The sequence below is a fragment of the Pipistrellus kuhlii genome, unplaced genomic scaffold (assembly GCF_014108245.1).
Source record: "Pipistrellus kuhlii isolate mPipKuh1 unplaced genomic scaffold, mPipKuh1.p scaffold_m20_p_5, whole genome shotgun sequence".
Taxonomy (NCBI): domain Eukaryota; kingdom Metazoa; phylum Chordata; class Mammalia; order Chiroptera; family Vespertilionidae; genus Pipistrellus; species Pipistrellus kuhlii.
Genome location: NW_023425551.1, coordinates 80,426,159 through 80,438,832, shown reverse-complemented (window position 1 = coordinate 80,438,832; position 12,674 = coordinate 80,426,159). Strand labels below are relative to the sequence as shown.

At 56.9% G+C, this 12,674-nt stretch overlaps 1 protein-coding gene across 4 annotated transcripts in view; it reads left to right on the top strand.

Annotated features, from left to right (window-relative positions):
• The window catches only part of ZNF76 (zinc finger protein 76), a 33,129-nt gene extending 21,074 nt beyond the window's left edge, over positions 1 to 12,055 (top strand). For 2 of the 4 annotated variants that reach the window (XM_036413303.2, XM_036413302.2), the window contains exons 3-14: positions 2,603 to 2,683; positions 2,767 to 2,844; positions 4,403 to 4,602; positions 6,692 to 6,808; positions 7,144 to 7,219; positions 7,761 to 7,886; positions 7,976 to 8,155; positions 8,855 to 9,088; positions 9,182 to 9,345; positions 9,983 to 10,147; positions 10,623 to 10,736; positions 11,247 to 12,055. In XM_036413303.2, the coding sequence (XP_036269196.1) occupies positions 2,603 to 2,683; positions 2,767 to 2,844; positions 4,403 to 4,602; positions 6,692 to 6,808; positions 7,144 to 7,219; positions 7,761 to 7,886; positions 7,976 to 8,155; positions 8,855 to 9,088; positions 9,182 to 9,345; positions 9,983 to 10,147; positions 10,623 to 10,736; positions 11,247 to 11,351 (1,640 nt within the window). In that variant the 3' untranslated portion in view covers positions 11,352 to 12,055. Of the gene's footprint in view, positions 1 to 2,602; positions 2,684 to 2,766; positions 2,845 to 4,402; positions 4,603 to 6,691; positions 6,809 to 7,143; positions 7,220 to 7,760; positions 7,887 to 7,975; positions 8,156 to 8,854; positions 9,109 to 9,181; positions 9,346 to 9,982; positions 10,148 to 10,622; positions 10,737 to 11,246 lie in introns of all 4 variants that reach the window. The other 2 variants (XM_036413304.2, XM_036413305.2) reach the window with 2 other exon arrangements.
• Positions 12,056 to 12,674: the final 619 nt, after the last annotated feature.

Sequence of the window (12,674 nt, the reverse complement as noted above, 5' to 3'; positions counted from 1 at the left end):
CAGTAAGCTCTTTCCATATGAGAACGAGTGGGTGCCTTCTCAACAGGTTTCTTATCGAGACCTAGGATGTGTGGCTTAGTTTTCTTGAACATGGAACCTCTAGAATCCTTTTGAATCCGGAAACCCTGTGTTTGCAGACTTCCCATTGCGGTTGCTGCCCACTGCTGCAGTCCCCGCGGTGGAAGCACCAGGAACTGCGTAGACTGGGCGTGTTTTTTCTGCACGGACCCAGTTATCACCCATGCCTCATTCTTCTGCTACGAATTTTTAATGGTTGAATGAATAAGTAAAAGCAAGTGACTGTATTTGGCCTAAGAAAGCCACACTTTCTTATCTCTTTCCTTCTTGAATCTGGGTCTCTTTGCCTCCCCCACGTCCTGTTTATATCTCTCTCTCATCACTCTTCCTGGCTCTGTTCTCTGCCTCCTCCAAGGTGCTGCAGTGTGTACTTGCACACATGCACACGCTCACACACAGCAGATTCACACTGCGGAGGGGAGAGCTGGCCTCCCCATGCAGAGCCACACTGTCTCAGAGGGCGCCTCTGGTGAGCTTCTCTGAAGCCCTTGACGGGCACATTCGTCTGTCAGCAGGCAGCTGTGTCTGGGCCCCGGAATGTGCAGGAAGCCCTGAAATTTTATGAAATTAGAGTAAGCATAAAGCATGTCATTCAAACCCTACTCTCCTGAAAGTGGAAGAGCATGCTGTGAGTAAATGCACTGGACTGCTCCGACGACAGGAATGTGCGGCCCCTCTGTGATGGGCTGGGAGGCCCGTCAGCCAGCTCTTCTCCCCCTCCCCATCGCAGCCTCTGGTTGTGAGAGGGAATTCTAGGTTAAAGTTTTTCTCAGCCGCCCTAGCTCGTTTGGCTCTGTGTATAGAGCGTCAGCCTGTGGACTGAATGGTCCCGGGTTCGATACCAGTCAAGGGCATATACCCGGGTTGTAGGCTTGATTACCCAGTAGGGGGTGCACAGGAGGCAGCCAATCAGTGTTTCTCTTTCAACATTGATGTTTCTAACCCTCTCTCCCTCTCTCTTCCTCTGAAATCAATAAAAATATATGTAAATGTTTTTCTCAGCCATTATTACACATTTCAAAGTATATTTTAGATAAAAAAGTGAATAACATAGGTTAAATGAACACTAGTAAAATATATGTAGTGTATTCAGTATATATTTACTTTAAAGGGTGATAGGAGAAATATAGGAGTGTAAATAAAACATTGATAGCTGTACATTAAAAAGGAAGTCTTTTTCTTAAATAACTCTCTCGGCCTTTTGTTTTCTGCCGTGAGGCGATGCCCAGTTCGCTAGCGGAATCTCTGCTGGTCCTTTCAGAGCCCAGTGTGGCGCCCGCCAGGACAGAGCAGAAGCCCCTGCTCACGTGAAGGGCAGGCCGGGCGGGGCTCCCTCTCCCCTCCGCCTGGCCTCAGCTGGGTTATGGAGCTGTTAACTACGGACCCAGAGGACTCGGTTTGGGGACAAGTTGGGGAATTCCTCGGAAGAAGAGACATCAGCAGGAGCTGGGCCAAAAGCATTGCCTGTCCCCCATAAGAGCTCAACTTCCTAAACCCGTAACTTCAAGGAAAGGAATGAACAAGCCATTTGTCATTAGTGCTTCAGTCTCCTTTTTCTCTTCTCCTTTCCCATTCCCTCCTTCACACTCACTGGGCACAGAACTCTAAGAATCTTTTGCCCTTAGAAGGGCTTTCCAGTAAGAATCTGAGATAAAAGAAAGATAATATTGTGGCACTCTGCAGTCTTATTAATTTTTAGAGTGCTTTTTGTTGCTTTAGGCGAGTCGGTTTTTTATTGGACAACTGCAGTGAAGATGGCAGAGGTCAGTGGAGGAGACATTGTCCTCCCTGGCGTGGAGCCACACTGTGGACGTGAGGGGCACAGTGGTCACCCACATTCACGTTGCTCCCAACTCTCTTTGTGTTTCTTCTAATATACAGAGTGGAATTATTGTAAAAACACAAAACCAAGGTTTACTGAGGGCTGGCCACATCCCAGGGACTGTTCTGAGTGTTCTATATTCATTAACTCATTTAACCCTCATAGCAACCCAGTCAAGACAATTTTTAATCGTTTTAAGAAGAAGCTGAAGCACAAAAAGGTTAAGTAAGCTGCACACAGCTAGTAAGAGCTAGAGCTGAAAGGCCATCGCAGGAGGCCTGGGCCGGTTCCAGAGCCCGTTGCTGCTAGCTGTACGCCACACTGTCTGCCGGGGGCCTAGGCCTTGGCACGCTGGCACAGGGAGGTAGGGAATGTGTTTTGATTTGGTTATTGTGAGCCATATCTGACTTTTGACCCATGGGTCCTTTCTAGGTCTCAGGGCCTCCTTTGTTCCTCAGTCCCTTCAGTCTGAGCAGCGGCTGTTAGGCTGGAGGCCCCACTCTGCTGGCTGTATAGAGTGATAGATGCAGCAGCTCCCCATGGGGGTCTGAGGGGCTCCTCAGGGCTCAGGCCTTGGGAGCAGGGAGCGAGGTAACCTGGACAATGTCACCTGTATCTCACAGAGGCCTCTGCTAAAAACAGGCAGGTGTCTTCAGCCCCTTTCTGGGCCTGGCCCACTTCTCTCCATTTCCGTCTCCACAGGAGAGAAGCTGCTTGAGGGACAAGTGATCCAGCTCGAGGACGGCACCACCGCGTACATCCACCAAGTGACAGTGCAGAAAGGTGAGGGAAGGCAGGCAGCCCCCACCGAGGAGCCCTCCCTGGCGCCGAGCTCCAGAGAAAGGCAGGCATTGCTCTCATTACAGAGCCTCTTTCCTTTGAGGATGGACAGCCTGTGCAGCTGGAAGATGGCAGCATGGCCTACATACATCGCACACCCAAAGGTGGGGCCACAGGCAACATGGCCGCGGGAAGGAAGGGGGACAGGGTGGGGCGTGGAGTGGCATGCCCTGGGAGGCGGGGCATAGCCATGGAGTGGTCCCGAGCTCCCCTGCATTAGCAGTCTCAACTGCCTTCTCCTGCGCGCACCACAGGAGCAGTTAGTTGTTCCGGTCCCCGGGAGGCGGGGCCTTGGGGCTCAATAGCATGAGTCTTGATGGCAGCTGTGGCTCTAGCACCACACAAACCTTAGGGCTTTAAATAGGACCTAAGGATGTCATCCAAGACCAGGAGCAAAACACTTACATTTAAGAATAAAGCTCCTGCCAAAACCGGTTTGGCTCAGTGGATAGAGCGTCGGCCTGTGGACTGAAAGGTCCCAGGTTCGATTCCAGTCAGGGGCATGTACCTTGGTTGTGAGCACATCCCCAGTGGGGGATGTGCAAGAGGCAACTGAGCAATGATTCTCTCTCATTGATGTTTCTAACTTTCTATCCCTCTCTCTTCCTCTCTGTAAAAAATCAATAAAAATATATTAAAAAATAAATAAATAAATAAAGCTCCTGCCCTGGCCAGTGATGCTTAGTGGTTAGAGCATCGGCCTGCACACCGAAGGGTCGTTGGTTCAATTCCTGGTAAAAGGCACGTACCTGGGTTTCTCTCTCTCCCCTCCCTCCTTCCCTTCCACTCTAACTGAAAAGCAAAGGAAGAAAATATCCTTAGATGAGGATTAACAAGAAATAAACAACAAAAAATAGAATAAAGCTCCTAAGGTACTGAACAATAGCAGTTCCTTCTACAAGTAGTTTCTTGAGTGACTGCTTGTGTGTGCCTGGCATTGCTACGTGTGGAATGTACCAGAGAGAACAAAGTCTGACAGTCCCAGCTTCCCCGGAGTCCAGTGAGGGGAACAGAAGGGTTGCAAATCATCACTGATGAGCTGGTCATCACAGGCAGAGGCCAGGCTTGGGGAGGGTCTCCCTGGGGAGTGGCACTTGGCTGGGAGCCGAAGAATGAAGTGGACTCAGCTAGGGAAGAAAGGGTGGCAGGGAGAGTTCAGTACTCAGGTCAGAGGAACACCCTTTGTTGGCCCAGCAATGGGAGAGAGAATTGCATATTTCAGAAATGGCTAGAAGTCAGAGTACTGGGGGTGAGGGCAGAATCGGTAAGATGAAAAGATGACACCAAACAGAGGCAGGGCCCAGGGCGCTTGGGGCGTGTCAGGAGAAGGGTTTTGGTCTTTATCCTGAGACCGGTGAGAAGCAGCTGAGCTGTTTGGGTCCTTGTGTCACATGACCACATTTGTGTCCTGCAAAGATCCCCCAGATGCCGTCTGCCTGGAGGAAAGTAGAGCGGGGAGGGGCACCAGGTGGGAAGCTCTGGTGGTCACCTAGGTGGAGATGATGACGGTCCCTCGGGTTCTCAAGGAGCTTGTGAGTTCCCAGCGAGTGCTGCCTGGGAGGCCTTGGCCTTAGGAGAGGCAGCCCCCAGGAGACAGACCAGGAGAGACGGTGCTGAGACCCTCCTTGGCCCAGTACCTCTCCTAAGTGCCTGTCCCCACAGAGGGCTATGACCCCAGCTCCCTGGAGGCCGTCCAGCTGGAGGATGGCTCCACTGCCTACATTCACCACCCAGCGGCTGTGCCGGCGGACAGCACCATCCTGGCGGTGCAGACGGAGGTGGGCTTGGAGGACCTGGCCGCCGAGGACGACGAGGGCTTCAGCGCGGACACGGTGGTGGCCCTGGAGCAGTACGCCAGCAAGGTGAGCTCGCCGAGCCTCACCACCACCAGCTCTCTTGGCCCTGCCCAAACTGCCACCTCTTTAGCGGACGAGACCCCAGTGCTGGGCATGGCCTGGCCACTCCCTCAGCCCCGCACCCCACTCGTGGCTCTTCACATCCTCATCCAAGACGTGCATCCAGCCCTGCCGGGCCTGCCGACAGCTGTTTACACTCACCCTGTCTGTGCTGCCTCTGCGAGGGGAGGCAGCTGTGAGCAGCAGTGACATCCGTAGTCCTGGCTTCGCTTTGGCTGCCCGGAAGCCCTTGCCAGTGACTTTTATTAGTTTTTCCAGTCTACTGAGGTCAGATGTTCTTGTTTGTATTTCTTCCCGGTGACTCATTTAGTCATTTGGGGAAATGACCTCAGGAGGCAGTGACGGGGCAGATGCAACAGAGCAGCTGGGATTCTTGGAACACAAGGCCCGCACAGTAGCTCAGCCGCAACGGAAAAGGATCCCAGCTCTTCAGACATCCGTCAGTCTCAGCTGTCTGTGCTGGAGCCCGGGCCCTGCCCACAGGGAAGCGGTGCGGAGACTGTGAGCCTCCCTGCCAGGTGCTCGCTGCCGGCCTGAGCTAGGAGCCTCAGCGAGCTGCGGAGGGGCTTCCTGGAGCACTGGCTTCCCCGGGGATGGGGGCTGCTTTTATAGTGAACCTAGTGTGGCTGCATCACAGAGAGCAGAAAACCCATGTCTTCCCAAAACGGAGCACAGCTCACAGCGGCCGCCGGGCTGAGCCCACCCCCGCCCGGTCCCGGAGTGCATTTTAGGAGCCAGTTTGAGACTTGCTGTGGGAGGCAGCTGGGCTTTAAGTCTTGAGTCCTGAGGTTTGTGCTGGCCCTGCCTCCACCCTGTTGGACCGTGGGTAGTCCCCCTCCTCCCATCCCTCAGCTTGCTCCTCTGTAATTTGATGAGTTGGGGCCAGATGACCTCCGAGGTCACTTCCAGCCGGAAGTTCTTTGATTCCCTCGATCACCCTAGGGCTGTTGAAACATGGGAGTGAGATTCCAGAGCTCACTGTGCAGGCCTGGCCACCTGTGACCCTCCCCGCCAACCACCAGCTTCTGAACTGTCTGTGAAACTTTGTCAGCCACCTGACCCCTGACCTGGAACTGATCGACAGACCTTGCCATGAATTTGACCTCACCTCTTGATTCCCCACCCACCTGACTTCCGGAGTTCTGTGTCAGGAGCTCCTAGAAGGCCAATGTCCTTGAACAGTGGTCAGCAAACTCATTAGTCAACAGAGCCAAATATCAACAGGACAACGATTAAAATTTATTTTGAGAGCCAAATTTTTTAAACTTAAACTTCTTCTAATGCCACTTCAAAATAGACTTGCCCAGGCCGTGGTATTTTGTGGAAGAGCCACATCAAGGAGCCAAAGAGCCGCATGTGGCTCGTGAGCCGCAGTTTGCCGACCACTGTCCCAAAACAAAGGGACAGTCTCAGCAGGACCCTTCCCCGGAGAGCAGTGAGCTCCCTGAAACGAGAGGCCAGTGGGAATGGCTGCTCTGGCACTGCGCCCAGGAGGGATGGAAGGGGACTGGCCAGTTGGCTGGTGCGGTGGTTGGAGCTGCTGCTGGGGGGCGCTGCGGGTCCCCGCCCTGTGCTGCAGTGTGCAGTGTGGCCCCACAGCAGCCCCCGGTGAATGCCCCTGAGCACAGGTGTCCCACTGGGACCACGGGCCCCTCCCGGCAGGAGAGGTGTGCAGAGGTGCGGCCTCCTGGCTGTGTGTGCTCAGAAGGGGGTCACTGGCTCCCAGCCCAGCTCAAGTGTGGCTGTTCAGACCACCCCTCCCCACCTTGCCCAGCTGGCTCCGGCACTGTTTCTTAGCTGTCACAGCCTGTGACATGCATCCACCCATTAGAGGGTGGGGACCCCACACCAGCCTCTTTCTCCCTAGGGTGTCTGTTCCCTCTGCCTGGGCCTGTCACCCCAGGTTGCCCTTTGCCCCCTAGCAGTTTAACCCTGCTTATTGGGTCTTAAGCTGCCCCAAGTGGGCCCTGGGTCCCATCCCTTTCCTCCTTTCATTGAGGAGAATACATGTTGGGACCCCACAATTTTTCCTCAGGTTCTGCACAACAGCCAGGCACCCCACAATGGCAAAGGGCAGCAGGTTGGGGACAGAGCATTCCGCTGTGGCTACAAGGGCTGCGGGCGCCTGTACACCACTGCTCATCACTTAAAGGTAAGGTGCCACAGACAGCCTTCAGCCTTCCCATCTCCCCACCAGCCTGCACTTCTACCGCCCGCTCTGCCTGGGGCCCCTGCTCTCATGCCGCTCACTGCTGCTGGAGGAAGAGATGAGCACACAGAAATGTCCTCACGGGTTGGGGGGCTCTGACCCATAAAGAGCAGGAAGAGAGGGAGGGAAGGCTACCTGGAGGAGGGAGCCTCTCGGTTGAAAAGGAAGCAAAGAAAAGGGGGTGACTGATGCTGATACTCCGGGCCCTAAAAAACATTGAAGAGCCCATTTACATCCTTGTATGTCCCTCTGAATGGTGTGATCGCTTGTCCTGACAGGTGCATGAGAGAGCGCATACAGGTGACCGTCCGTACAGGTGTGACTTCCCCGGCTGCGGGAAGGCCTTCGCCACAGGTAACTGCCTGGCGGAGGCTGAGGCGGCTGCTTCTGGGTGGCGGTGGAAGTTCCAGATCAGCCCTGGGGACCCCCTCTAGGGACCTGGCTCCTCCTTCCTGGAGAGACTGCTCTCGGAGCCCCTGACTCGCAGGGCGCTGGCTCCGGAGGAAGCCGTTTCTGAAGCAAGTGGCACAGGCGGAAGGAGCGTTAAGCGGAAGGAGCCTGGGTGGTGGGCAGAGACCCTGCCTTTTGTGTAGCTCTGGCACCGACCACTGCGGGCTGTTGGGTCGGCCACTGCATCTCTGGGCGTCACTTTTTCTCTGAATCGAGCGTCTTAGCCCAGGGCTCCCTAGGTTCCCTCTCACTCGTGGCCTGGAGGGGCAGGAGGCAGAGTGGGCTCCCAGCTCTCCTCGCCTGGCCAGGCGGGGTGGTAGAGGCAGGCGCAGGCTCCGTGGGCCAGAGGCGCCTCTTGGGTGGAGAGCCGTGAGCCGGGAAGTGAGGTGGTGGGGGTGAGGCCCCACGGAGCGTTCTCCTCACCCCTCCCTCCCGCCTGCGGCAGGCTACGGGCTGAAGAGTCACGTGCGCACCCACACTGGGGAGAAGCCATACAAGTGCCCAGAGGAGCTGTGCAGCAAGGCCTTCAAGACCTCAGGAGACCTGCAGAAGCACGTCCGGACCCACACGGGTAGGCGGGTCTGGAGCCCGGTGCTGTCCTGGCCTCGTGCCCAGCATGACGCCCTTCCTGAGCCGCACCCGCCCTCACCCCCTCCGTAGGCGAACGCCCGTTCCGGTGCCCCTTCGAGGGCTGCGGCCGCTCCTTCACCACGTCCAATATCCGCAAGGTACATGTGCGCACCCACACGGGCGAGCGGCCCTACACCTGCCCCGAGCCCCACTGTGGCCGTGGCTTCACCAGCGCCACCAACTACAAGAATCACGTGCGCATCCACACAGGTGGGCCAGCTGGCATGCAGGACGCCCTCCGAGGCCCCGCCTAACTGTAGGCTCTGGCCAGTCCAGGCTGGTCTGTGGGCGGGCTGAGGGGGTTCTGCGGTTCCGGCCATGTCCTCGGAACCACCGTTTCACTTGCACTGTGCAATCTGACAGGTACTGCCTGCCCTCCCAGCTCCCTGCCACCTCTCTCCACTGAATTCTCCCTCCAGCTGAGCACCCAGTGAAAGGCCAGGGTCAGGCATGATGGGGAACGGCAGAGGGAAATGTCCCCTGTAGCTCCCTCCTCATCCACTGTCCTCGAGACTCTGGTGTAACCTCGCCCTCCCAGTCACGTTCCTCATCCAGCCTCCGGTCCCCTCACTCTGCATTGCACCTGACACGACAGTCATCCTCTCCATCCCCTGCTGCTTCTGTGCACGACCCTCGGCCTTACAAGCCCCCAGTGCTCCCCTCCAGCCCCTTCATTAGCCCCAGCTTTGCCCAGCCCCCATTTTCTCTCCACTTGTCTCCGGCAGTCCCACACTCATGTCCCCTCTGTTCCACTGGCCATCTTCCCCAAGTCCGTCCACTTAGAGTTCCAGGTCTTAGTCCCTCCCCGTCTCTCTGGCACTCCCTTCACCAGCCCCACCCCCACCCTGTCCCCTTAGATTTCCCCTTGCCAGCCCCAGTTCCCGCCCCCTCACAGCCCAGTGTCCCCAGGGGAGAAGCCATACGTTTGCACGGTGCCAGGCTGTGGGAAGCGCTTCACCGAGTACTCGAGCCTGTATAAGCACCACGTGGTGCACACACACTGCAAGCCCTACACCTGCAGCACCTGCGGCAAGACCTACCGGCAGACCTCCACCCTGGCCATGCACAAGCGCAGCGCCCATGGCGAGCTGGAGGCCACCGAGGAGAGCGAGCAGGCCCTCTATGAGCAGCAGCAGCTCGAGGGTGAGGGGCATGGGCCGGAGGTGAGAGTGGGGACGAGCCAGGCCTCCCGTCGGCCCTCCGGTGGCAGGTGTCAGCTGGGCTCTCCTCTCCCAGCCGCCTCTGCAGCCGAGGAGAGCCCACCACCCAAACGGCCTCGCATTGCTTACCTTTCGGAGGTGAAAGAAGAGGGTGATGACATCCCAGCCCAAGTGGCTATGGTGACTGAGGAGAACGGGGCCCCCCAGGTGGCTTTGATCACTCAGGATGGTGCCCAGCAGGTACCGGCCTGGGGGTGGGGGTAGGGATGGGGGGCACTCTAGCTAGTACCTTCTCCCTCTTTCTCTGGGTAGCCTGGGAGTTCTGACAGCCCCAGCTCTACCCAGTTCCTCTGGCCTGTGGCTGTCAGTGAGCGGAGGCAGCCTCTCCTTGTGCTTCCGGCGGGTCTCCGGGGCTTCTGGGGCAGTTAGTTGCCCTCCTTACCAGGAGGCTGCCAGGTCCTGGCCACTTGAAAGAGACATTTGGATGTCCTTCTCAAGAGGACACGCTGGTGTGGAGGCCAGAGCACGGGATGGCGTTCTAGCCAGCAGTAAGCCTGAGCCTTGTCAGCACCCTCACTGCCAAGAGCATTGTGCCTGTGGGAGTTGGCATAAGGCATAAGGTGAGACCCCGAGTTGCATGGAACAGAACCCTGCGGCAAAGTGGTGGTGATAGAAGCGGTCAGCGGAGTTGCCCAGTGTAGCCTCTGTAAGCCCAGGACCTGTTTTATTGCTTGGCCCTGACCACCTGTGACTGCAGCCGGTCTCCTAGATTGCCGATAAGTTAACCTTGCTCGGGAGGGAAGGATGTATCCTCCCAGGGGCTTCCAGACAGCCCACCTCTGCACTTCCGGCTCACCCTCCTCCTTCCTGTTGGCAGGTCAGCCTATCCCCGGAAGACCTGCAGGCCCTGGGCAGCGCCATCAGCATGGTGACCCAGCACAGCAGCACCACCCTCACCATCCCCAGTCCTGACGACAGCCTTGCCACGTCTGGCACACACACAGTCACCATGGTCCGCGCCGATGGCTCCCAGACGCAGCCCGTACGACCAGGCAGTTTGCTTGGGGCTTCTTGTTCCCTTGTCCTTCCTTTCCACTGGGCGGACATTTAAGTGCAGGCTAAACTAGCCAAGCTTCCTCATGAGGCCCAGGATTCCCCCACAAAAAGGGCATTCCCACAGCCATTCCCTGTTGAGAAGCAGTTTGAAATCTCAAATCTACCCCTTATTTGTTTGCTACCACAGGCAAGTCCTTTTTTATGTTCCCCCCCCCCCATTTCAAATAAGGGAGTTAAATGATCGCTGGGGCCTTTTACAGCTTTGTCCTATTACTCAAAATCCCTAAATTAATCTAGAGAAAAACAAGCGTCAATTAGCTCTGACCCCCAAGCTGATCCACAGTGATTTGATCCATTCTCTTCAGGGTTTTTCCAGCCATCTTATTGGAGGGGTTTGTTTGGATTAGGGGAAGGGGGAGTAATGTAGGTGAGTTGGAAAACCTCTTTCATCTGTATTTCAGGTTACAATCATTACCTCTGGGGCTGTGGTGACGGATGACTCAAGTGTGGCGTCCCTTCATCATCAACAGGTGGCGCTGTTGGCCACAGCCAACGGAACGCACATTGCTGTGCAGGTGGGTAGAGATGTGGGAGGATCCCGCTGCCAGAGAAAGGAGCCAGGGGGGCGAGGAATTAGATGGAGATCTGGAGGAGAAGGGCATTTGGCTCAAAAGGAGTTCACTTCAGAGGACAAATCCCTTTCTTCCTAAATGCACATACCTGTCTCCGTCCTTTCTTGACTGAGACAAAGTGGAGCAGCCCCTCCCAGCCTTCACGGTAACTTCAGTGGCCGTCTCCCTGGTCTAAGCCCTCCGTCTCCCCCGAGCTTTATTTCTGCACCAGGAAAAGAAGGAGGCTCTCCAGCCAGTCGTTCCCTTCCGTGAGCAAGCCCATCTCTGGCCTGGGCCGCCCTGTGGCTCCCTGGCCATACTTAGCCTAACTCTTCGCCAGTGAGCCTCCTGTTAGCAGGGCTCCACCAAGTGCTCAGTGTGTGGCACTGGGATGGAGGGATCCAAAAAGCGGGTCACATACCACCACCCTTCAAACCTAGAGGAGGGCCTCACCCTCCCCTTCTTTCTCCGCAGCTGGAGGAGCAGCAGACCTTGGAGGACGCCATCAGCGTGGCCACTGCTGCCATGCAGCAAGGGGCTGTGACCTTGGAGGCCACGGAGACAGGGAGCGGCTGCTGAGCCTGGAGGGCTGGGTCCCGAACACGGAGGAGCACCGTGCCGCAGAGCCCTCCGGCCTCCACAGGCGCGGGCGGGCTGACGGGGAGGTGGCCCCATAGGTCTCCGGGGTGAGAAGTCAGCAGGGAAATGATGGGAGCCCTGCCCCCAGGGGGGCTGGACGGCCGGAATCAGGGGAGTGTCAGCCTCGGGAGCTAAGGACAAGAGTGGTCAGCAGGCTGCACGGGGGCGTCCTGCCCTCACAATCAGCTGGGCACCCACTGTCCTCCCTCCAGAGAGCACCCTGCCTGCCCTCCCACTCCCCTTCTCAGGTGGCAGTTGGGGCTTCTGTGGGGATTGGTCACTCAGACTGGTCGCTGTCCACCAGGAGAGAGGCCTCAGCCCCGTAGGAACAGAACAGTGCCAGCCCCGCCCCTCCCAGCAATAACCACCTCCCCAGAGGCCAGCGAGATGCCTGGTCACCTGGCAGCGGGGTACTTCCTGCTGCTGCAGTCAGAATTGCTCAGGGGCCTGTGGCTGGAGAAAAGGTGCCCGACCATCCCCCCGCCCCCATCTGCCCCTCAGCCTCTGGTAGAGAGGCAAGGAACAGCCTGTACATACTGGGGATTGGGTTTAATTTTCTAAATTGCATTTTGATAAATTTTTTCCTGCTGTGAGCAGTGGTGGCAAACGGGTGAATGAGTATTTAATAAAAAGTTTCAAGTTTCCATCTGGGTCCCTCCATTTCTTTCAGCTTTGAGTCCTGGTGACGGGGCTGGTCAAATCAGGCACTTAGCTCTGCATCGCTGGCAGACGCTCCATGGAGCCTTGTGCTGGATGGTGGGGCTGCCCTACCAGGGACACAGGTGGGAGAGAAGCCCTGCGCAGCTGCCAGTGGCTTCCTGCCCACAGCCGACCCGGTGGCTTCAGGGTGGTCAGGCAGGACCAGTGCGACCACTGCTTCCAGCTTCTGGTGGATCTCTTACCCTTTGTTACCTAGGGCGCTCCAGACCCAGTCAGCTGCTCCAGGTGGACAAAGCCCCACGTTGGAGGGGGCAGAGGTACCTTTGCTCGGGTTACTGGGGGTCTCTGGTGCTGAAGCCCTCGCTCTGATACCCAGCTCTGAGGGTGCCCACCTAGGTGTCTGGAGCCATGTCTGGAATTCCAAAACCACAGTCAGACCCCACCAAAAACTGGTAGGACCAAACCAGCCCTGATGGGAGAGAAGGGGTGCAGGAGAAGAGATTTGATGCAAAGAATCTGCCTAGGAACATTGCAGGGATTGGAGGTGCCCCAAACCATCTCCTACCACCCAGGAATGGCACCCTCTTCCCCGCCCACGTGTCC